The sequence below is a fragment of the Homalodisca vitripennis genome, unplaced genomic scaffold (genome assembly GCF_021130785.1).
Source record: "Homalodisca vitripennis isolate AUS2020 unplaced genomic scaffold, UT_GWSS_2.1 ScUCBcl_6502;HRSCAF=13741, whole genome shotgun sequence".
NCBI lineage: Eukaryota > Metazoa > Arthropoda > Insecta > Hemiptera > Cicadellidae > Homalodisca > Homalodisca vitripennis.
The window spans coordinates 7,544-34,241 of NW_025782609.1; the positions used below are offsets into that span (position 1 = coordinate 7,544).

Here is a 26,698-nt window from a genome sequence, read left to right on the forward strand (position 1 = left end):
ATGCCAGTAATTACTGCTCTCACCCCAGGTAATTATTTGATCGGCCAGCCACTCTCTGCTGTTCCGGATCCTGATGTGCTAGCTGTACCCGACAACCGACTCCGATACTGGCAACTTGTCCAATCCTTTCATCAGCGGATCTGGAAACGGTGGCAGATGGAGTATCTGCATCAGCGCGCCAAGTGGACGTCCTCAGCTCCCAACCTAAAGGTCGGCTACTTAGTGTAAATTCACTCACCATGCCCACCTCTCTCGTGGCCGTTTACCATTAAGTACTTTTAACCTTTTCACTACCCTTCCGTTCCAACTGAAATTAGTATGAGGATGACAATTTATGATTTCTCCTCAAGAGAATTACCTCTATCAATTTCATGAAAAACTACGTTGTGCACAAATACTTGTCTAGTAATTCTGATCAATTATTGTGGCAACTCAACTGAACTTTCAAGAAAATTAAATGTATGAATTCCAGAGTTGATGTTGCTGAATAAAAACGAGGTTCATCATTCAGTGTTGTGACGTTTATGTTGTCCAACCGGAAGAGGGGTTGAGGTTCTTATACGATCTGAGCTTAATTTTTAAATAAGTCCCCTCTCTCAAGGAATAGTTTTCTGTTTTTACCAAGAGTTTCGTGTGATGCAAAAGCCAGCACTAATAGCCAAAGGAATTTGTAATCTGTAGCCTATTTTACCATGGTCAGATCATATTGAATGATTTGACATGAGAAAGTACCAATTACAAATACCCATACTGGCAGAAAAAGAAAAATATCACACAGGACAGTAAATAAATTCAAGCTCATACCACAAGAACACTCCAATCTGCATGAGTATTGCATCAATTCATTATTTAATGTAAGGATAAATTTATACTTTTATATATTTATAATTCATATGACAGACTAGCCTTCAGGTGGAGGACTGATATGACTGTATCCCATATGCCAGTGGTCATGAAGGGATTCTGAACCTTCTTATTGCTCGGCAACATCAACGATGGCTTTCTGACACTTAATTTTATATTTTTATTTTATAACCACTGCCTTGGATTGTTATACTAAAATGTAAAAGACATGTACGTTAACTCAATAAATACTCAGAACTACCAGCTAGCCTAAATTTTCTTGAGAAAGTACACATCCAAACAATGAAATAACTGTTCTTTATCACAAACTGGGGCTCTATTGATCTTGTGATGTAACAGAATCACATTTATTTATTTAATACAAAAGGTTTGGAGACAGCAACAATTTAAACAAATTAATGTTAGTGTAAAAAATGGGTAGGGTACGATAAGCGGACCCGGTTTTTTATATTGAAGAATATAGTCATTCATACCTAATATTCGCATCTCAAATCCTAGACTATCAATCGATATAAAAAGTATCTATAGTCCTCAATAACAATCATACCTATGTTTTAAATTAAAATATGAATTTAATATTTACAGTGATCAAACAAATTATTATAACAAAAATTAGGAAAACTGAAGACATATTTGCTGATCATATTTGCTCCTCTCACAGTTACAGTTGTTTCTTTCCCACAAATTTCACATACGTTTTTCGGTACGAGTCCAACATGTTGAAGAACATGTCTTATCATCTTTCAAAGCATTGTCATGTAGTTTTCTAAAATTTACTGCCATTTTTAATAATCAAATGTTAGGCTAGTTATATAAAATTGAAATATTACATTACGAGTATTATTTGAAAGTGTTTACAGCTGTTGATATAGATTATTTAAGTTAATTGTTTCAAAATAATTAATCAGTATTGATTGATTATATCGAGGTTATGATTAAGTAATATCGTCTGCAAATATCGATATAAAAAAACTGGGGTATCAATTTACATTAACGTGACCATGGAAAGGTAGTTCATTTTTTTTCCTGAAAACTACAATTTTTCCTGAAAACAATATTGAAGAAAAAATTCGTCGGCAACGAAAATCAAAGGAGCTATGATTTTTTTTTTTAATCCTCTGAAAACTCAGTTTTTGACAGTTTCCTATAACTCCGCGTCTGCTCAAACTCAGTATAGCCAGATTTCAAAAACCGATTATCATACCAACAACGAGAAATTATCGTACTTTCATATAAAATAATCGTACCAAACACATTTAATGAAAAAGTATGTTATGTTCGTATAATAAATTATGTTATAATTAACTTTTGGTTTGTTACTTGTATAAATTTGTCAAAAATCTTTCATGGTACGATAATAACTACCCATCGTGTATCTTACCAGCGCATAAAATCAATGAAATTATCGTACCTTTACGATAATTATCGTACCTCTGGCAACACTATCCATATTTGACATTTTGGTATTACTCCGCGCCTTCTCAAATAAAGAAGGGACGCCATTTTGAACTACTGTTGTTCCTCCGCGTCTATTCTTAACCTCCTAGTTCAGTAGTAGTAATGGCACACCTTTGTGTTGGATGTTCGGTATCTCACGTGGAAGCAATTTGTAAAGACGAGTATGGAGTTTTACAATTTTATGTAAACCACGGGGCTTATACCCGGACTAGGCGTGGTAATAGAAAGTGTGGCAACGAACTCGTTGTAAACGAATTTACTGAAATGATGCTGACTAATACGTTAATCCTGTCAAACAATGCCTGCCCGCTGCGCAGTGCTTGCTCTTTTACAAAAAAATTAACTCGAGCTTGCAAAAGTCGAATTCCAGATCACGTGATGCCCCTGCTCCTTAACGCAATAATGTCCGAAAGGCATCAATATAATACAATAATATACTTTCTCCCCAGTTCATATGCACCTGTGATAATAATACTTGGCTATAAATGCCCAACACCTAAAAAAAAGTCCATTTTCCATGGTCACGCTAATGTAAATAAATACCAAAACTGGGTCCGCTTGTACCCTACCCTAAAAAATTTTAAATAATTTTGAACTACAACTTAAAATTAGGCTATAAAAGAAAAATGATCCAACAGATTGCAAAGGCAATGTAAAGTACTTTAATTAGTCTACACTACAAGTTTTAATATTAAATGACAAACATTAGGTACCTGGATTAAAAACTACATAGTATATTAGATATTCACAGAAGAAAAATAAAAGGAACACTGGTAGCAAAAGTTTAAAAACAAACTTAGGTTTTGTAACCATTCTTGAAATTCATTATTGACTAACAGCTAGCGTATGGGTTATTGAAAGTCTATTTTGCCATTATCATAATTATTTATGATAGGCATTTATCTTAACTACGTTCACTAGATAAAAGCAAAACGATAACTGATAAGCCTAATCCTACGTACTAATCAACTCTATTATCAAAATCCAACATAACCTAAAACGTAAAACAACATATTAGAAGATATCTTTATGTCGAAATCCACCGAATCGAACACAAAAAGAAAGAATGCAACTATGATGACTATGACTGATGGATTATCACCAAATTGACCGAGCATAAATGATAAGATTATTTTGCTGGAATATCGTTACATGTAATTTTTTATTAAAAATTGCGATCTGTAATGAGAATTTTTCTATAAGTTGTATAGAATATTACATACTATATAAAATTGCAACTTAGGTTTTATTTTATATTTTTTTAATTATGAAGAAAATACACATAACACTTTTATTGTTATAAGTTGTGTTTTGTGGGGGCGAATATATTAAATGAGAATAATAAGAGCTATGCAATTATACGGAATTAACATAGAATAATGAGAAGTAGTTAAAGTTGAACTTGTTTAACAGTACCGTATTTCGGAGGACTATAGATCACTCTACCATCAGTAATGTGAGTCCTAGTCCACACCAGGGAGAGTGTCCAAAGGGGTTGAAGATACGTAGCAGGGGTAGAGAGTACAGTTGGCGAAGTCTTCAGAAGCCATGTTGCCAAGTGTTATAAGCAACATGGCTTCTGAAGACTTCGCCAACTGTACTCTCTACCCCTGCTACGTATCTTCAACCCCTTTGGACACTCTCCCTGGTGTGGACTAGGACTCACATTACTGATGGTAGAGTGATCTATAGTCCTCCGAAATACGGTACTGTTAAACAAGTTCAACTTTAACTACTTCTCATTATTCTATGTTAATTCCGTATAATTGCATAGCTTCTTATTATTCTCATTTAATATATTCGCCCCCACAAAACACAACTTATAACAATAAAAGTGTTATGTGTATTTTCTTCATAATTAAAAAAATATAAAATAAAACCTAAGTTGCAATTTTATATAGTATGTAATATTCTATACAACTTATAGAAAAAATTCTCATTACAGATCGCAATTTTTAATAAAAAATTACATGTAACGATATTCCAGCAAAATAATCTTATCATTTATGCTCGGTCAATTTGGTGATAATCCATCAGTCATAGTCATCATAGTTGCATTCTTTCTTTTTGTGTTCGATTCGGTGGATTTCGACATAAAGATATCTTCTAATATGTTGTTTACGTTTTAGGTTATGTTGGATTTTGATAATAGAGTTGATTAGTACGTAGGATTAGGCTTATCAGTTATCGTTTGCTTTTATCTAGTGAACGTAGTTAAGATAAATGCCTATCATAAAATAATTATGATAATGGCAAAATAGACTTTCAATAACCCATACGCTAGCTGTTAGTCAATAATGAATTTCAAGAATGGTTACAAAACCTAAGTTTGTTTTTTAAACTTTTGCTACCAGTGTTCCTTTTATTTTTCTTCTGTGAATATCTAATATACTATGTAGTTTTAATCCAGGTACCTAATGTTTGTCATTTAATATTAAAACTTGTAGTGTAGACTAATTAAAGTACTTTACATTGCCTTTGCAATCTGTTGGATCATTTTTCTTTTATAGCCTAATTTTAAGTTGTAGTTCAAAATTATTTAAAATTTTTTAGGGTAGGGTACAAGGCGGACCCAGTTTTGGTATTTATTTACATTAGCGTGACCATGGAAAATGGACTTTTTTTTAGGTGTTGGGCATTTATAGCCAAGTATTATTATCACAGGTGCATATGAACTGGGGAGAAAGTATATTATTGTATTATATTGATGCCTTTCGGACATTATTGCGTTAAGGAGCAGGGGCATCACGTGATCTGGAATTCGACTTTTGCAAGCTCGAGTTAATTTTTTTGTAAAAGAGCAAGCACTGCGCAGCGGGCAGGCATTGTTGACAGGATTAACGTATTAGTCAGCATCATTTCAGTAAATTCGTTTACAACGAGTTCGTTGCCACACTTTCTATTTACCACGCCTAGTCCGGGTATAAGCCCCGTGGTTTACATAAAATTGTAAAACTCCATACTCGTCTTTACAAATTGCTTCCACGTGAGATACCGAACATCCAACACAAAGGTGTGCCATTACTACTACTGAACTAGGAGGTTAAGAATAGACGCGGAGGAACAACAGTAGTTCAAAATGGCGTCCCTTCTTTATTTGAGAAGGCGCGGAGTAATACCAAAATGTCAAATATGGATAGTGTTGCCAGAGGTACGATAATTATCGTAAAGGTACGATAATTTCATTGATTTTATGCGCTGGTAAGATACACGATGGGTAGTTATTATCGTACCATGAAAGATTTTTGACAAATTTATACAAGTAACAAACCAAAAGTTAATTATAACATAATTTATTATACGAACATAACATACTTTTTCATTAAATGTGTTTGGTACGATTATTTTATATGAAAGTACGATAATTTCTCGTTGTTGGTATGATAATCGGTTTTTGAAATCTGGCTATACTGAGTTTGAGCAGACGCGGAGTTATAGGAAACTGTCAAAAACTGAGTTTTCAGAGGATTAAAAAAAAATCATAGCTCCTTTGATTTTCGTTGCCGACGAATTTTTTCTTCAATATTGTTTTCAGGAAAAATTGTAGTTTTCAGGAAAAAAAATGAACTACCTTTCCATGGTCACGTTAATGTAAATTGATACCCCAGTTTTTTATATCGATATTTGCAGACGATATTACTTAATCATAACCTCGATATAATCAATCAATACTGATTAATTATTTTGAACAATTAACTTAAATAATCTATATCAACAGCTGTAAACACTTTCAAATAATACTCGTAATGTAATATTTCAATTTTATATAACTAGCCTAACATTTGATTATTAAAAATGGCAGTAAATTTTAGAAAACTACATGACAATGCTTTGAAAGATGATAAGACATGTTCTTCAACATGTTGGACTCGTACCGAAAAACGTATGTGAAATTTGTGGGAAAAGAAGAAACAACTGTAACTGTGAGAGGAGCAAATATGATCAGCAAATATGTCTTCAGTTTTCCTAATTTTTGTTATAATAATTTGTTTGATCACTGTAAATATTAAATTCATATTTTAATTTAAAACATAGGTATGATTGTTATTGAGGACTATAGATACTTTTATATCGATTGATAGTCTAGGATTTGAGATGCGAATATTAGGTATGAATGACTATATTCTTCAATATAAAAAACCGGGTCCGCTTATCGTACCCTACCCATTTTTTACACTAACATTAATTTGTTTAAATTGTTGCTGTCTCCAAACCTTTTGTATTAAATAAATAAATGTGATTCTGTTACATCACAAGATCAATAGAGCCCCAGTTTGTGATAAAGAACAGTTATTTCATTGTTTGGATGTGTACTTTCTCAAGAAAATTTAGGCTAGCTGGTAGTTTCTGAGTATTTATTGAGTTAACGTACATGTCTTTTACATTTTAGTATAACAATCCAAGGCAGTGGTTATAAAATAAAAATATAAAATTAAGTGTCAGAAAGCCATCGTTGATGTTGCCGAGCAATAAGAAGGTTCAGAATCCCTTCATGACCACTGGCATATGGGATACAGTCATATCAGTCCTCCACCTGAAGGCTAGTCTGTCATATGAAATTATAAATATATAAAAGTATAAATTTATCCTTACATTAAATAATGAATTGATGCAATACTCATGCAGATTGGAGTGTTCTTGTGGTATGAGCTTGAATTTATTTACTGTCCTGTGTGATATTTTTCTTTTTCTGCCAGTATGGGTATTTGTAATTGGTACTTTCTCATGTCAAATCATTCAATATGATCTGACCATGGTAAAATAGGCTACAGATTACAAATTCCTTTGGCTATTAGTGCTGGCTTTTGCATCACACGAAACTCTTGGTAAAAACAGAAAACTATTCCTTGAGAGAGGGACTTATTTAAAAATTAAGCTCAGATCGTATAAGAACCTCAACCCCTCTTCCGGTTGGACAACATAAACGTCACAACACTGAATGATGAACCTCGTTTTTATTCAGCAACATCAACTCTGGAATTCATACATTTAATTTTCTTGAAAGTTCAGTTGAGTTGCCACAATAATTGATCAGAATTACTAGACAAGTATTTGTGCACAACGTAGTTTTTCATGAAATTGATAGAGGTAATTCTCTTGAGGAGAAATCATAAATTGTCATCCTCATACTAATTTCAGTTGGAACGGAAGGGTAGTGAAAAGGTTAAAAGTACTTAATGGTAAACTCTTCACAGCCTATTTTATGGTTTACACCACCTTAAACCAACGGTTAAGCAGATATATGAAAGTACTTGTTAATAAAGGTGCATGAATTTTACTGGGGGAAACGACAATATAAGTTTTGTTGGGTGTCTGCATTGTTACACGGCCAAGTAGCACTAGTTAAGGTTACCATCAGATGTATGCAGATAATGATGAGCCAGTTTAGATTACCGATAACTTTCATAGCTGTCAGTAGTAGCGTAGTTACAACACCGTTTCTGCAGCAGTCAGGTCGCTTGCTCAATTATTTCTGTGTTCCCATTTCGACTAGTTTCAGTAATTAAATTTCTTTTAATTTGACATTTACAAGCACTTACTTGATATAAATTGAGGTAAGATACTATCTCGATATTTTTCTTATTTTTGCAAAAAGTGCGGGGTGCATTTATGATCGAGGGTGCTGCAGTCATATTTGACTAATAGAGAGAAAATGGTTGTCCAGGGAAGTGACAGATCAAGTTTAAAAAAGATAGAAAGTGGGGTTCCACAAGGATCTGTCCTTGGCCCTCTATTTTTGTATAATTACTGTCAATGATTTGGCTTCTAATGTTGCTTACACAAAATTATATGCAGATGATACTACACTTCTCAACAGTAATCAGCATTCGGTTGTATTAATAATGAAGAGAGCCTAGATTTTGAAAGGGCCTTGTAATGGTTTGCTACAAAAATCCAGTGCTTCGATACTCTTTATGACCAGACTGACGTTTACAGCTGTCAGTCGCTGTTATCCTCGTCGGTGAACGCAAATTCATCATTCAGCTTGGAAGGCAGTAAACTAGGTTGACTTTTTGTTGTTATAGTGCCACTGGCCTTCCTTGGACACTATCAATGAGGAACCGAACATTGCTGTGGGTGATGGAGGTGAAGTCAAGGTCATGCTGCTCGCAGATACTCATTTGCTCGGTTCCCGGAGAGGCCACTGGTTTGACAAGCTGAGGAGGTAAGAGCAATAATATACCTTTGACGCTAAATTTCTTTTGGTTAAAAATCGTATTCATGTTAATTTTCTTAGTAAATGCAAGTAGGGATTATACCTCACACCATTTGGAGTCTTATTATTTTTTATTTTTTTTTTTAGAGAAAAATAAGAAATTGGATCACTAAAAGTGAAGAGAGGACTAAATTTTTATGATGGACATAAAAATTTGGGGGTTCAAAATGTTGAGTGAAGAGATAACTGTACTGGTGGCCATTTTGATTTCAACTCATAAGAACAATTTAAAATTTTAAATAGCTTCTATTTATGTTATAGAATAATAATAGGAGGTGTCACATTTTGCATGATTTATAAGCATCTAGATGTTTTTTTGTTTGTTAAAAAATATTTTTATTGGCTGCTTAGAGATAAATCTCAAACTTTAGTATATTTTAACATAAATACTAAAAAAAGTGTATACTTTAAAAGTGTTAAAAACATTTGTATGCATATTTATTTTACTCTCAAAACAAGGCGTATTCCATAACTTCCTAGGACCAAAAATAAGGACATACAAGTGTTTAAAGTTAAGCTTTGTTCTTAGGGAGTTTCTCTACAGCCGATTATTAAGTTGATAAGGGACTAGAAGAGACAAGGAATTTGTGTACGATGAAGTAGTTGAAGGATATAATCTTACAATAAAAAATTAATGTGTATATATTTTTTTACAAATTATGCATATGGTCATGAGAGCAACGACTAGTTCTAGAGTGACAGTGTAATTGCTCTCGTCACATCAAATCTTTGTGATTTGTTTCACACTTGAACTTTTAAAACTTGGCTACTTTATAAACATATGTTTTCCAATAGTGGAATGAAGCAGATTTTTACATACCTTACATTTCACACTTTCAATATATATTTTCAGGGAGTGGCAAATGCACAGGGCGTTCCAAACTGCTATCACACTTCATAGGCCTGACATCGTTTTTTGTGCTCGGTAAGTTCATTAAAAAATTGTATATCTTGCATAAAAATTTGTTCAAAGCACACATACTACACAGACACACTTTGATTGCATTCAAACTATTGTCTCAATTATTTTCTGGCCTCATATACCAATTCATTAACAGAGTAAAGTGCTGTGTTTGTAAGATACTCCTTAATTTTTGTTTAAAATTTATTATAATTAGTTTCTTTTTTCATTTCCTCAGGTAAATATTTTTTTAATCTTTTCCCCATATAATCAGTTTTCATTTCATAAAATGTTGAATTGTGTTTGTCAGTGATGATTTTGTTATGTGTATTACAGTCATGTCGGCTGTTGGAGATTGAGCAGAAATTTGTTTTACGAATTTGATTACTTCTGTCACATATAAGCTGGTAACTAATGTGATATGTGAGTTGGGAACAATGAAGTCATTCATCAACCCACCTTAATTAATTAGCTTTGGCAGCTGGTGACAGAATATAATTAATTTTTGGAAGTAACACAATTTTATGCCCTTTGCACTACTATCACATCTATCTGTAGGGCTAGCATTCAACTTTAATATACAGTTAACTTAAAAAATAAAATATATTGCTGTTTGGTGTGGTTAATTTAGTCATTACATGAAGGTTATGTAGCGGCGGGGCAGACATTTATAAAAGCTAATATTAAATGTTTACCATTTGTACTCATTCCTTGATTGTGTGTAGGATATGGAGTGCTCAGAAACATTACCAATAACATATTGTGCCGCAGGTGATGTGTTCGATGAAGGATTATCTTGCAGCGATGCAGAGTTCAACGCTTACGTTCAACGATTCCACAGCCTTTTCAGGGTTCCAACTGGGACACAGATATTTGTAGTCGTAGGCAATCATGACATAGGATTCCATTATGGGTAAGTTTTCTGAAGTCACAAGTTATTTATTTATTAACCCTCCATCGGGGCGCTAAAACGGAGTTTTCCTCCGTGTATGTTTTATTATTAAAAATAGTACTACTTTTCTGATGTCGGCAGTCGTTTCCCGCAGTGTACTTCACGAGCATCTTTCGGGGAAACGAAACAATACCCTCCCGCTTTTATTTATCAAAATGTGTCAGTATGAGGTCTACTTCCGTGCGTGACTGGACGATTCCTCCGTGAGCGCCCGATGGTGTGTTTGTAGTGCTTGGACGAAATCTCCGTGAGCGCCTTGTTGTGTTTAGTTTTTATGTGTAATAATCCGTGTGCGCCTAAATGTGTGACCTGTGATGGTTTCTTTTTAAATTATACCATATATTTTATTTGAATTTTTTGAAATGGAGAATGAAAACGAGAGACTTGTCAGTACAGTACCAGTGCGCTAGGGAACATTTTAGTAATGATTATGGAGTGAACATTGCCGTTATAAGAACCAGAAGGAAAATTTTTTTTAAATTTTGTGCAGTGTGTAAAAAAATTTTTAGTAAAGAATAAATTTTTATTTCAGAGCAATAATTGACATTACAATTGTATAATATCTCAAGAATTGAAGTAAGTTGTTTTTTAAGAAGTTAAAAACTAAGTTAATTTCCATACATATTTAAAGCAGGTTAAACATTTTTACAATTAATTGCATTATTCCTTAAAATTAATCATGTTGTAATTATACAATAACATTTTTTAAGATTTTGAATTTCTTATTTCGAAAATTCATTACATAAGAGTGTAATTTTTATTATATTTCTAAAAATGAATATATTACATTGTAATTAAATCAGTATGAATATTTAAACAAAATAAAAACAGTTTAAACGACTATGATATCCATTATTCGCCAACCTGGAGGAAACCTCCGTGAGCGCCTGATGGTGTTTCTAATTTTAAGCGCCCGATGGAGGGGTTAAAGGTTAAGTATCTTGTAAGTTTTCCGGTTCACACCTCCAATCACAAATTAATTATAATTCCCTTCTCTCTCCTTTATAAGTGGATTTGCATCGCTGGCTTGTCCAGTTTTAGTTTAAAATCTCTTGACCGAAGATGGCTTTCCACAGGGAGTCGTACAATATTTTACGATAATAATTGTGTCGGTAATGTTTTTACGAGGTGTGAACTAGAAAACCTAGTAATTAAAAAAGATAGTCGTGGCACTGGGCATGTAAACCTAGGAAATACGATTGAAGGATTTCAATCAGTCCATTATATATTTCTTTTAAAAAGAAACCATGTAATTTGCTTTAGTAATATATGAAGTAAACATTTTAATGCTATAAAAATGATAAATAAGTTTTTTAATTTTACAACTTTGGGAAGTATTAAAAAACCAGAAATCTTTATTTTCAAACCAAACCTGTAGGTAAATTGCCACTTAAAGATAATGACTATGTTCATAAGTCATTCTTGGTGTTGTTTTGTGTATTCACACCCATTATTATAAAACCCAGCATTGCCATAGTAAAATTTTGAACCACATCAAACACTCAGCAGTGTATGTAACACTGCTTTCTTGTCAGTAATTAAATAAATGTATGACTACTAACAAATAACATAAAAATCAAAACTCACAGAAAGAAGAAAAACAAGTACAAAAACAAAACATATACACAGGAACAATATTATACTATAAACTACCGAATTACATAAATAAAGAATCCAGTTTAAAGGAATTTTTCATCAAAATCAAAGTTGTCCTAGTAGAAAAATATTTTTATTAAATGAAAGAGTGCAATAAAAATGAAAGCTAAGATGAATTGTGTTCGAAAGATTACATTTTGGTCATGGATGTTATAAAGTTGTGTGTAGTATTGTACCGTATGACGATAACACATGGGGGTGGTGACTTCTGAGGTCGTAGTAATAAATACTAGAAATGCAAAGTTTACTTATAAGTTCAATTTAATTTACTAAACTTACAAGCACCACTTTTTTAGATGGTAAATGAAAAATATGTATTGCCACGTTGCTGCCAATTAGAATGTAATAACTAAAAGTATATCTTCTAGGTGGGCCTAAAATATCCAATGTTCTATTGAATTATGCGTACGACGTTTTACTTTACAAAACAATAATATTTCACTTCCCTTCACAATAGGTAGACTCACAACCCGGGTGTCGGCTTCTTGGCACGAGACATTGAAGCTGTAGTCTAAGAACGGTTACTTCTAGAAGAGGAGTAGAGTTGGGAAGTGGTAGCCATCTATTCAAACAACACGTGAGATACATCAGCTACGTAAACTCGCCTAAAACAAAATTCGCGACGGTATTAGCCATTTAATGATACAAATTACTATTTATAACAACGTGCTCGTCGCCATAAGGACGACGCCACAACCTTTACCTATCTCAATCAAGCAAATAAAAGATCTTCAAGGGTAAGTTACTTTACTATTCACATCTTTACTTTACGTTACATTCATTTTATACGTTTGGCATCAAAGGGCTAATTTAATAATACGAAAAGATAAATTTTACTTACGGACAAGCGCGCGAGGTCTGATCGGTTACGTAGTTGGGCTGCTACAAAGGGTTAGAAGAAAAAATTCATACGCGTGCCAATTAGGTAGTTACTCCGCCCAATAATTTAGTTCCGGAACATTGGATGTAAAATAATATTATATTATACTGGCTGATTAGGTTGCGAAATTTACATTGTATGAAATTTAATTAACTAATTTACGGTACAGAATATCCCCCCTGTTTTGATTTCGCAACCTAGTTAGTCGCTTTACTTTAAACATATTCTAAATAACAAACTTAATTCAACCTTTTATTCATTACATAAATTCAAATTCAACCATCACAATACGATAGCGCGGGGTTTCAAAAGTTTCTTATGAAATCCGCTAGATCGCATGCCAATGCAGTTCTATGACTACTCGCTTAGGGACCAAAAATAGAAAATCAATTTAGGCAAACTATTTTCATGCAGTGGACGTTGCAGCGTTTTAGAATTTGCGGGTCGTTGCAAGAATAAGGGCATTTAAGGCGATTAAATCGTAAACAAGTGTAGTGTAGTGTTTTGTTATATAGGCGCCACATTCATACTTCTTTTTTGCATTCATACCAGTGTTTCGTGTATAGTGTTGTGCCATTAAATACCCTGAGACTTGCGGACAAGTTACCAATATGGATCGCATACTTTGGAATGAAACGTCCCCTCACGAGAAGCTAAGTCTCACATTTCGTATTAATACTGCATCACTCTTAATATATATTTTTATATACAACATCCTATACATCTTACATCTACATGACTTTTAACACTTCAAATATATCTACAAAATTCAACATTTCGGCATACCTACAAAACACAGACAATTTTTCATATTTGGTTCCCTCATTACAAACAGTCAGGATCAACTTTGTCTCATTTCTTTACACTAAGTCTATTTACAAATTCTTTTTCTATATTTTATTTCCATTGACACATTCGTTAAGAATTCACCAAACAGTTAACTTCCTGGATTTCATCTTATCTTTTAAATTTGGCAGCAAGTGGTTCCTTAAGCTAGGGATGCTACAAAAATTTTTTTTTTATTTTATACAGAACAGGTCTTAATTTAATTTTAAATCTACAATATGAACCTTTTTTACATTCAAAACATTTTCAGTGTGTTGTACAATACAAGTTACAGGGCTTAAAAAAATATAAAATTCTATAAATTCCTACATATTTTGGTGCTATTTTCATGCAGTGGACGTTGCAGCGTTTTAGAATTTGCGGGTCGTTGCAAGAATAAGGGCATTTAAGGCGATTAAATCGTAAACAAGTGTAGTGTAGTGTTTTGTTATATAGGCGCCACATTCATACTTCTTTTTTGCATTCATACCAGTGTTTCGTGTATAGTGTTGTGCCATTAAATACCCTGAGACTTGCGGACAAGTTACCAATATGGATCGCATACTTTGGAATGAAACGTCCCCTCACGAGAAGCTAAGTCTCACATTTCGTATTAATACTGCATCACTCTTAATATATATTTTTATATACAACATCCTATACATCTTACATCTACATGACTTTTAACACTTCAAATATATCTACAAAATTCAACATTTCGGCATACCTACAAAACACAGACAATTTTTCATATTTGGTTCCCTCATTACAAACAGTCAGGATCAACTTTGTCTCATTTCTTTACACTAAGTCTATTTACAAATTCTTTTTCTATATTTTATTTCCATTGACACATTCGTTAAGAATTCACCAAACAGTTAACTTCCTGGATTTCATCTTATCTTTTAAATTTGGCAGCAAGTGGTTCCTTAAGCTAGGGATGCTACAAAAATTTTTTTTTTTATTTTATACAGAAACAGGTCTTAATTTAATTTTAAATCTACAATATGAACCTTTTTTACATTCAAAACATTTTCAGTGTGTTGTACAATACAAGTTACAGGGCTTAAAAAATATAAAATTCTATAAATTCCTACATATTTTGGTGCTAATTTTGCACAAAACTTTTCTACCTTATTGCTTAAATAGTGGGTTCTAATCCATACTAAGGAATGCAACTTAAAGGGATGTTTTACATTTTGCTCTGAGTACTTTTGTCTATTACTGTTATGTGCTATACTCCTTTTTACATTCACCACAGCTCTCTTTAAATTGTTTACAACGGTTTCCTTGGACAAATTCTCACCAATTAGATCATTTAGCTTCCATAAATTAGATAAAGCATTATTACAGGAATGATTAAACATTAAATCAAAGGCAGCAAAACCTGTGCTTTCATTATGGGCGGTGTTTAAACTTAATTGTATATAGCCTAGGTCATTATCCCAATTACTATGACAGTTGTGATAGAAACTACGCAATAATGTAGATATGTTTCTAATATGCCTTTCTGATTGATTTCCATTAGCCCTGTAAGGCGCTAGTCTACGGTGTTCAATAAAATTCTTAAATAAGAACTTCTTAAAATACAGTGATGTAAAATATGCGGCATTGTCTGACACTATTATTTTAGGTACAGAAAAGTTGTTAAAAATTATGCGGTCTAATTTATTACATATTTCAGCACTCTTACATTCCCTCAAAGGGATTAGCCATAGAAATTTACTGGCGGCATCTACAACTACAAGTAAATATACATTGCTATTTCTAGTTCTCACTAAGGGACCTAAAAGATCTATGAATAAACAATCCATATTATTCTTAAATGGCACAGATACTAATTCGCCTTCATATTTTCTTTGGCACACTTTACTCATTTTACAAACATTACATGTTTTCACTTTTGCCTTTATAATTTCGTCTAAATCAGGTCTATAAAAATACTGATTAATTTTTCTTTGCGTTCTAGCAATGCCTAAATGACCTCCTATTAAAGAACTGTGGAAGAATTCATATACTAAATCAATTAACTGTACAGGCAAAAAATATCTTACTCTTACTTTTTACATTCCTTTTGTACATCAGTAAATTGTTTTTTATAAAATAACATAAATTGTTACTATTGCTTTTTACAGATTGAATGATTTGCTGAGTTTCTTTATCTTGAAGTTGATATTTTTCTAAATCTTTAAACGCTAATGGCAAATCATTAATTAACAACCACAAATTATCCTTCTTATTGCACTTATTATTTATCTGCATTTTAGGCTTTACATTAGATGTTTGTTTACATTTTTGCCTTCGGGAGGAGTTTGAATGGCAGAAGGAAATCGATAATCTATTTTTATCCTGGTCTGGACCGTTCCGGCAGTCACTGGGGCTCGGATCAGCTGTTCCCGTCGACTCGCCCTCAAACATACGTGAAAGGGCGTCTGCCAGCGCATTATCGGTGGAACTTTTAAATTCCACCTCAAATGGCAAATTCAAAATCCTCTCGATCCACCGGGCAAGTCTTCCTACCTTCCTTTTGTGATTGAGGACATAGGATAAAGCTTGGTTATCAGTTATTAATTTAAAGGTTCTTACTTCTAAAAATTCGTGCCATTTTTCTATGCAAATTAGTGCACTCAAAGCTTCTTTTTCATAAACAGTATATTTTAACTCGGCATCAGTAAATTTCCTAGAGTAATAGGCTATTGGCATTAATTCATTTTGGTCGTTTTCCTGTAACAAACAACCACCTGCGGCTATTCCACTAGCATCTGTCATTACTATAAATTGCTTTGAAAAATCGGCTAACTGGAGTACAGGAGGATTCATTATAGCTTCTTTTAACTTTACAAACGAATCTTGACATTCACTTGTCCAAACAAATTTAGCGTTTTTCCTTCTTAAACGATTTAAAGGATTACATAATTCGGCATAATTATTTATAAATTTTGAAAAGAAATTAGTCATACCTAAAAATTGTGAAATTTGCTTGGCGTTCTTAGGCGGCATAAATTCTCTTATACTCCTTGTTCGCTCGGGATCTATAGTTACTGTATTATTTTTTATTAAGTTCCCCAAAAAGGAGATTTCCTCAAAACAAAACTTTGCTTTTCTCTAGGTTTGCCGTTAACCCATGTTTGCTTAGTCTATTTACAATCTCTCTGACATGTACTAAATGCGAATCAAGGTCTTTACTGTACACTAAGATATCATCACAAAAATTTATCACATATTTAAATTTTATATTGTCTAGGACTTTGTCCAGATAGGCGGACAATAACGCACTACCAACATGTAAACCAAAGGGTACTCGTTTAAATTTATATTTACCAAATATAGTGCTAAATGAGGTAAGATCTTGACTATCAGGTGATAATGGACATTGCAAAAAAACGTTTTCTTAAATCTATTATTGAAAAATATTTGGCTCCACTAAGATGTTGATAATAATTATTTAAATCACCAATGGGAAAATCAATTTTCTGTAACTTTTTATTTAATTCGGTATAATTGACTACAAGTCTGTCCTTTTTGGTTAAAAAGGCTGGACTGGAGTAGGCTGAAGTACTGGGTTCAATTATTCCTTGGTCCAACCAATCCTGTATTATTGTTTTCATCTTATTTACAGTAGGAGGGCTCATAAAATAAGGCCTAATATTTACAGGTGTGGGGTCATTTAGAACTAATCTCACTTCCAAATCTAGAGCCTCTCCTAATTTTGGATTTAAAAACATTTGGAAAATCCCCTATAAGGTTTTGTATCTCAGCCTCAGCTCTAGTGCACCCTATTTTTTACATCAATGCTGTTTACTTCATGTTCAAAAGGCTGTTGTCTGACAATAGTTATTTTCTCATTACAATTGAATTTAAAATAACATGAATCTCCATCAAGATCTAAAATTAATTTGCTATTAGTTATAAATGGGTTTCCCAATACAATGTCCCATTTTAAATTATCCAATACAATAAATTTTACTTTCCAACAAAATTTAGAAATTTTTATCTTAGCATAACAGTAACCAAAACATTTTATTTCAGTGTTATTTGCAGCAAACATTCTATCATCTGACTTCATTAATTTAGAAACATTTTTATTCAACAATAGGCTATCATAAAATTCTTTACTAATTATATCTCTTGTAGCACCAGTATCTAATAAGCAGTTTGTTTTTACATTTTTACCCACTATAGCATCTATTAAAGGCATATTGTTACACTGTCTAACATTTAGTCTTAAATTAGGTTTTCTATAGTTTAATTTACTCCAATTTTTAATTACCTTACCATAGACTCTCATAAAATAGTGTTTTTCTTTTCTTACTGTATTACTATTTATAAAATTATTATTCTTAAACTTATGAAACCGGGGAGGGATATTTTTAGGTGTTGTGTGTAATACCACTCCCCTGCCAACTAGTTTTTTTGGATTCCTAAAACAGTTTTTTGCCAAGTGGCCAGGCCTATTACAATTGAAACATAACTTTGGGTTTTTGACAGTAGGCCTACTTTTTCTAAGTTCAACATGTGGTGGATACATGTTGTTAACATATGTCTTACTTAAATTGTCCCTTAAGTTATCATTAAAGGTTATATTGTTTACTAGCTATACACACATTTTCCAAATCTGTAAAACAAATGGGATTGTTTTCAAAAATTAACTTATTTCTATCTGTAGGCTTAATACCTCTTTTTATACAAGTTACCAAGTCCTGTTCACTTATGTTACACAATAAAACTTGACTGAGCTCTTTGATGTCATAGATGTATTCATACAGTGGCTCATCAAACCTTTGTGGCCTATAAACTAAATCTAGTCTCAGTCTTTCAATTAGGCCTACAGGGATAAAAGCACTAATTAATTCCCTATGTAGATAGTTGACATTTGGCATGACAGACTTACACTGTATTATTTTGGCTAAAAGAGGACCTTTTGCATAACATGGTAAACAATGCTAAAATTTCATTTTCTGATAGGCTAGTTTCACATTTTAGTTTTAACAAAGTTTTCAAAAAGTTTATTAGCTCAGGTACTACTAAGCCATTTGTTACTGTAAAATTTTGTAAATAACATTCTACAGGGTTGTTTAACTTATTAAACATATTTAAACCAGACATAGGTTGACTAATACAATCATTGTTTGCATTATAAATAGGCATTATAGGCAAAGTGGAGGTACTGGCAGTAGGCTGTGATATTGTTGGTGGTTGTACAGAAATAGGGCCTATTTGTTCTTTCACTGCCTGTTCCATAGCCTCATCTTGTTCTAATGATTCATTTAAATTGGCTTCTAACACTTTAAGCTGTTCTAGGTTCACTGTAGGTAGCAAGTTTTTAGCTAACTGTTGTTCAACCATTTACTAGCCTACACTTTAAAGCTGATAAAGTTTCACTATGTACAGAACTTAGTTCTAGCTGGTTGTCTAAAAATAAACGGTTTATTAAATGTTTACACTTTTCTTGGAATTTGGTGATTTTCTAAAGGTGAACTAGCACTGTTCAATTCACTGCACCCATGTTCTAATAATATCACTTTTTCACTGAGAAGTTTTACTTCCTGATTGTGGTCTATTTTTAATAGGCTACTAGGAGTAGGTAAAATATTGTTTCTCAAACACTGTCTTAAGGACTTTCTGAGTTCATTTACTGTACTGTCACTATTTAATTTAATACCTCTAGATATCAGTTCAAATACCAACTCATCTTTAGACAAATATTCTATTTTAATGGCAGGCATTGTGGCGTTTTCATTCAGTTTCACCCAGTTGATGGCAGAGTAGGCACATCAATAGCAGATTCGCGCAATAAAATTTGTGTACCGTATGACGATAACACATGGGGGTGGTGACTTCTGAGGTCGTAGTAATAAATACTAGAAATGCAAAGTTTACTTATAAGTTCAATTTAATTTACTAAACTTACAAGCACCACTTTTTTAGATGGTAAATGAAAAATATGTATTGCCACGTTGCTGCCAATTAGAATGTAATAACTAAAAGTATATCTTCTAGGTGGGCCTAAAATATCCAATGTTCTATTGAATTATGCGTACGACGTTTTACTTTACAAAACAATAATATTTCACTTCCCTTCACAATAGGTAGACTCACAACCCGGGTGTCGGCTTCTTGGCACGAGACATTGAAGCTGTAGTCTAAGAACGGTTACTTCTAGAAGAGGAGTAGAGTTGGGAAGTGGTAGCCATCTATTCAAACAACACGTGAGATACATCAGCTACGTAAACTCGCCTAAAACAAATTCGCGACGGTATTAGCCATTTAATGATACAAATTACTATTTATAACAAACGTGCTCGTCGCCATAAGGACGACGCCACAACCTTTACCTATCTCAATCAAGCAAATAAAAGATCTTCAAGGGTAAGTTACTTTACTATTCACATCTTTACTTTACGTTACATTCATTTTATACGTTTGGCATCAAAGGGCTAATTTAATAATACGAAAAGATAAATTTTACTGCTTACGGACAAGCGCTGCGAGGTCTGATCGGTTACGTTAGTTGGGCTGCTACAAAGGGTTAGAAGAAAAAATTCATACGCGTGCCAATTAGGTAGTAGTTACTCCGCCCAATTAATTTAGTTCCGGAACATTGGATGGTAAAATATAATATTATATTATACTGGTGATTAGGTTGCGAAATTTACATTGTATGAAATTTAATTAACTAATTTACGGTACAGTATTTATGCATGTTACAAATGTTGATATTAACACAATTACAGGTAAATAATTTAGTGAGCTTTGTCAGTGATAAACAAATTTTGAATGTTCAGTATCAGCCCTTACCTCCAAGAAAGGTTCACTCAGGCCTTCAATGCACCCTCAGTTCGACTCTTGAGCATCGCAGGAAACCATTTTGTTCCTCATCAACAGCATGGCCATGGAGGGGGACGGGTGCTTTCTGTGCCGTCCAGCGGAATTACAAGTTAATAAAATTGCATGTAAGTAAATTTGAATTATATTATTACTTATCTGCTATGCAACTATCATCTAATTGATCGAGATACTCATATGTAAGTTAACACGTTTGGTGTTCTACAAAAGATCCTCATTGTGTACCTAAATATGCGGTTAAAATTCAAATTCATGGGACTATTTTGATTCATTATGCTATACAATCATCGTATTAGATAATTTTATGTTCTTACATGAAAGTAATCAACAGGACGGTCTAGACAGTAGTCCACATCTTTAGCAAAGGCATTTTTTTCTAAAAGTAGATCATAATAAAAAAAATCATAATAACTCAGAAAAAAGGGCACAGTTCTTTGTATAATGCAACGAACTGTCCAGACAGTGTAACAACGCAGTGCAACACAACACAACATTTCCGTGACGCTGTAGCATGTTTTTCCACACAAAAACACATAGAGAAATATTGTTTAAATAATTGGAAACATGAAAAATAACACGTGTTCATTTACAAAGGACAGTTTTTAGAGTGCGTATGTGTATGCGTTTCACTGACACTGTCCAGACAGTAGTTACGCATTTGCAGGTTGAACTGAGGTAATAGGAAGTAAATATACTTCATAAAATAGAATAAGTTTGAAAAGTTTCAAAGATATGTGACACGATTGCAGCACAAACAAGCGAAATAACAGAGCACTGCAGTATTGGTATTGCAACTGTACGGACTATCCTACGCAGTTTTGGTAAGGTATATGTTACTGTCCGGACAGAAGCCCACACTAAATGTGTTAACCCTTCACACGCCACTAGTAAATCCATTACTTTTCCTATAAACACCAAGACAAATAAATAAAATTTCTTTTCTTTAAGTTCAAAAGCTAATTTTTATCATAACTAAATTATAAAAACGTAAAAGCAAAAAAGTATATAAAACAGGGCATTTTACTTAAAATTAGCGTATTTATTAATAAAAATAAAAATAACTATTCACAAAACTGTTTATTTCAAATAAATTTTAAGTTTCATTGTATAATGTAATCAAACTGAAAATTTGATGACATTTTACTATAAAACAAGAGGAAAATATTTGTGTGCTCTGATAAATAAAGCCTGTGCGTATTATATGTTTGGTATGTTATTTAAAATATCTAAGATGTCCCAGTTATTCAGCAGAAAATACTGTGTCAAGCTGTGGGTAGCTGCTAGTAGATTGTATAACCTTTAAATGTCTGTTACAGCAAGATTGCAGTGTGCTAAAGGTGTTGGAAAATGTAGGAAAGGAATGGCTCTTAAGCAGTATAGTAGACCCATTTTGTTACAGGTATGTAGCATTATCTTTTGGTTTTTAAACCCTTTAAGTGCTGACTATATCACCAAGCATATGACATGTTTTCTTTAAATTTAAGTTTTGTACTTTGACAGTGGATATTTCTTAGAAATAAACAGCAATATTAGTTACGCATGTAACTTTCTGAAGAGGGCAATTGAACACTAAACCATAATTTATTACTTTTTATCTTATATTGTGTAACGCCTGTTCTAAACTTGATGTTTGTGAATAAAGATTTTCTGTGTTCTATTCTGTACCTTGCAGAATGTAAGGTTGTGCCACATTCTAAGAAATCAACAACAACTCCTTTCCTCAAAAATCTTCCGTGCTGACAATGTTGTTTTGCATGCATTTCCGTGGTTTTTGGGGAGCATGTGTGCCCTCACTACATAGACTGTAATTTGTTTTCACAATTCACGTGTTTTACCCAAGTCTCGTCTCCTGTAATGATTCAATCGAGTAGCGAGTCATCTTTTTTGTAAGAGTCCAAAAATGTCAGTGAAGCAGCCATACGCTGATTTTATGGGTTTCTGTTGAGATGTTCGGTATCCATCTTGCACAAGATATAAGGTAACCTCGCTTATGTGTAACAATTTCGTGTAACAAATTCCTTTAAGAAAAAAACAGCTTATTGCAACAACATTCAACAGAAACTTGACGATCTTTCCGGCGATATTGTAAAGAACAAAGAAGAGCTCCTAGCCAAAGATGAAACCATCACAGCACTGGAGGAAAAGTGTGAAAGAGTTGGAGTCAGGGATATCAGACAGAGACAATGCAATCAAGTCTTACTGTACAAGGTTCTTCCATAAAACCAGAAGTTACTTGAAACCTCATCCACCTCACTTGACAAGTCACACTGACCAAACTGTACAGGGACACAAAACAAAAACGGACTCAGTGGGACTCAATACTACCATTAACATTTCCTCCTCCACAAAGTCTGGCTCCAAGTAGCCAACTAAAACACCCAAACAAGAACCAGTTTAGCATATCTTTTACAAAAAATCAAACACCAACAAACCCTACATTTAGGGATGACCCCACTTACACTTACTAACCTGATGGACAACGCCACTGAGCCAGCTAAATATGTGCAATATAAAGAAAACCTGCAGTTACTTCAGATGAAGTCGTTATTCCACTTAAAGAGCCAATAGCCAGCCCTTTAAAAGTTATAAAGGACCCCCTATCACTGCTAAAAAATTGGTTGACAAGGAATCTTTCGAAGATTTTTTTAATAGAAACATTGAAGAAGCCCTCAAAAACAGCTCCAAATCTACTTTACAGTTTTAGCCGTGATAATAAATGTTCTGTTAACAGAGGGTTCAAAAGATAATTTTTTAGAAATTTGGAGAGCTAACAAAGGCCAAAATGAAGGAAATGAACTAGACATCCCACCACCCCAAGTTTGTAACTAATACAAAGGCTCAAAAATCAAGAAAACTGTCAATTTTTCACCAAAATATTGACAGGACTTGGCAATACAATTGATCGGCTTGCTCATTTTTTGCATACTTCTAACCCTGGCATTTTAGTAATAAGTGAACACGGACTAAAACTGTGAAAACAATTTAAAAATTGGAAAAATTCCAAATTATTCTCTAATAACTTCTTTCAATAGAGAACACCATTATAAAAGGAGGAATTGCTATCTACAGAAATAACATGATTGGTTATGAAGTCAAAAAGTCTCAACTTAGAGAAACCTAAGTATTGAACTAACATGTGAAGTCGCTGCTGTGAAACTCCAGATAACCAGGAAACGGCATTTGTATATTCTTGGTGCTTACCGTCCACCTAAAGCATCTCTCAGCCAGGCACTTTTAATCCTTTCCGATCTTCTGGAAAGAATTCCACTGGAGAACAGCGGGATTTGCCTGGTTGGGGATTTTAACGTTGACATGTTAGATAAGACAAAAAAGAGAAAAAATACTATTTGATGAAGCTCTTGCTCCTTTTGACATGATTCGACTAGATCTCCCACCTACCAGAATTACTCACACCTCTTCAACTTCTATTGACATGGTTTGTACAAACTTCAATTTTAACTCTATTTCTGTTGATGTTGTGCACACAGGACTTTCAGACCATACAGGGCAATTTTACGTCTGTGGACATACCTTCGAAACAGCTGAAAGGGACATCATTGACAAAAAGGTTTTTTAATAATAATAACCTTACATGCCTCAAGGGATTACTATCTATCCAGATCCAGAGCTGGGAAAAGGTATATGAGTCCAGCAGTGCAGAAGAAGCCTATTGCAACTTCCTTTCCATTTTAACATCGGCTATGGACATTGCCTGTCCTGTGACCAAAACAAAGAGTCAAAGCCTAGTCGACAGAATAATCTTGAACTACTAAATCCTGATTATTGACCTGCTAAAGAAACAATTCCTGAAAGCTCAGGATCGTTATTTGTCAACCAACAGCCAAGAAGACAAAGTAAGGGCCTCAGCAAAGAAGAAGACATATGACCTTAAGTTGAAAGAAGTAAAAAAACAAACAAATGAAGCACATATTAACCAAGCCTCTAATAAAAGCAAAGCAATCTGGGAAACAATAAATAAAGTAAGACCTTCGAAAGAATCACCTCAAGAGGAGGAATGGCAGATTTAACACTGGCTTGGAAACAGTCTCCGACATTGGTGAGGTGGCAAATATTTTCAATGAATATATACAGAGAAATACAATACAATAGCAGAGAAAAACTTTAAAGAAAAATAACAGTTACCAACAAAGGACAACACTTAATAGCCTACCTGACCTTACAGCTAACACTATTTCATCCTTTCAACCTGCCAAATGTTGACGAAGTACTTAACACAATTAACAAATTGAAATCTTCTACGTCTTCCGGAATAGATGAAGTTTCAGCTAATCTCCTAAAATCTTGCAGACTGGAACTCTGCCATCCTCTTTCCGATGTTATCAATAAATCAATGAGCCAAGGGGTATTTCCTTCTAAATTGAGACTCTCAAAGGTGTTTCCTCTTCACAAGGAAGCAAATATGAGATTCAAAACTACAGGCCAATTTCTTTAGTTCCAACAGTTTCAAAGGTTTTGGAGAAAATAGTTTTGAGCAGATTAATGGATCATCTTAACACAAACCACTTAATTCCTGACAGGACAACACGGCTTTCTAGCGGGGAAATCAACCATTACAGCATTGACAGACCTAATCGAACACATAATTGACAATATTGACGCAGGCAACACAGTCACAAGCACCTTTCTTGATCTCAGTAAAGCTTTTGATTGTCTAGATCACGGCCTACTTTTAAGCAAGTTGAGCTCATTGGGCATAAAGCACTCTGTTTTGAATTGGTTTGGCAGCTACTTAACAGGACGAAAACAAATAGTATCCATCAAGCATACTCTAAATGGAAAAAACAGAAACTGGAATATCTTCCCCTCTACCCATAACCAGAGGAGTGCCCCAAGGATCTGTAATGGGCCCAGTACTGTTTCTTTTATTTATATCAGATCTTCCATCCCATATAAACCACTTTAGTTATCCTGTCATATATGCTGATGACACTGTTCTTGTATCTAGCAACAAATTATGACATTGGTCAAACTCAGAAATGCTAGCTGAGCTGTTCGATTCACTCGCCCACTGGCTAAGTGACATTTCGGTTTGAGCTATAAACTAAACTTTCATGCTCCGGACATTAAAAAATTAAAATGTAAACCAAAAAGCATAAAATTTTGAAAATATCAATGTGTAACTATGAATTAAAAAAAGTGTTATTACAGAAATTTAAAAAAGTTAAAATTTTTTGTCCCCAAAAGACCAATAATATAAGATATGCCCAATAAAAGAAATTAAAATGCTCTCTCCACATTGTTGAGGAGACGTATCTCAATTAAAAGATATGTTCTCACTGAATCTACAAATGCTTTTTTTAGTTCATTCAGTACAACATTGTCTCCAGATATCTCACAGTATAAAAACAAAATAAGATAACATTCATCCATCACGCTGAGTAGCGGTCAAAAAATGGAGGACGGTGGGAAAAAAGTAATAACTTCCTTGTGCTTTTGGTCCACTTAATGATCATAAATTACAAAGAGGTCATAAGAGGAGGCTTAGGGTACTTAATGCCCCCGATATTTTAAAAGACATACTTTAAAATTGTACGCAGTAGTTTTTTTAATTTAAAACAAATTTATGTAGTCTTGAAGCTCTTGAACCATTTCCAGTGGGCAGATTCCTTTGCCTCTGTTTTTGGAGGGTATTTTATTCTTCCTAAATTAGCGAGTGAGTGAACCACCTCCGTCCCCCTGAAATAATATTCTATATACACCACTGCAAGAGGTTAAAATGCACAATTTCTATCAAAGGTGAATTTTTATATGAGAGGCACAGACTTCTACCTGATGTAAAAAAAATATTTTTTCTGCTGAATGTGATCCTCCTCGAATAACAATTTACTTGGCAATCGCCAGTGCAGACTTTTGTGGTTCCAGCATTTTCCGATGTATCGAGAGTCTGATGCTGAGTGCAATGAACCAGACGAGGCACCAGAAGATGAGAAGGCCAACAAGTTCAGAGAGAGGTGGGAGTGTCTTTCGAGGGAAAGCTCGGAAATGGTGAGTGACCGTAACATCATCCAGTTTGTTTTGTAAATTACTCACCGGAAAGAATCAAACATGTACTTCTTTAAATGTTGATTATACCAAAAA

General features: G+C 33.7%; 1 protein-coding gene across 1 annotated transcript; it reads left to right on the top strand.

The window, feature by feature from the left end:
- Positions 1-26,605, top strand: LOC124373833 (metallophosphoesterase 1-like; the record flags this gene model as incomplete). Its single annotated transcript, XM_046832159.1, is given in 10 exon segments — positions 1-210; positions 4,607-4,732; positions 8,349-8,488; positions 9,393-9,457; positions 9,605-9,610; positions 10,212-10,353; positions 20,539-20,626; positions 20,628-20,706; positions 21,916-21,998; positions 26,483-26,605. Coding segments are annotated over 10 exon segments (1,062 nt in total), but the record flags the coding sequence as incomplete, so codon positions are not given.
- Between the last annotated feature and the right edge of the window lie 93 nt (positions 26,606-26,698).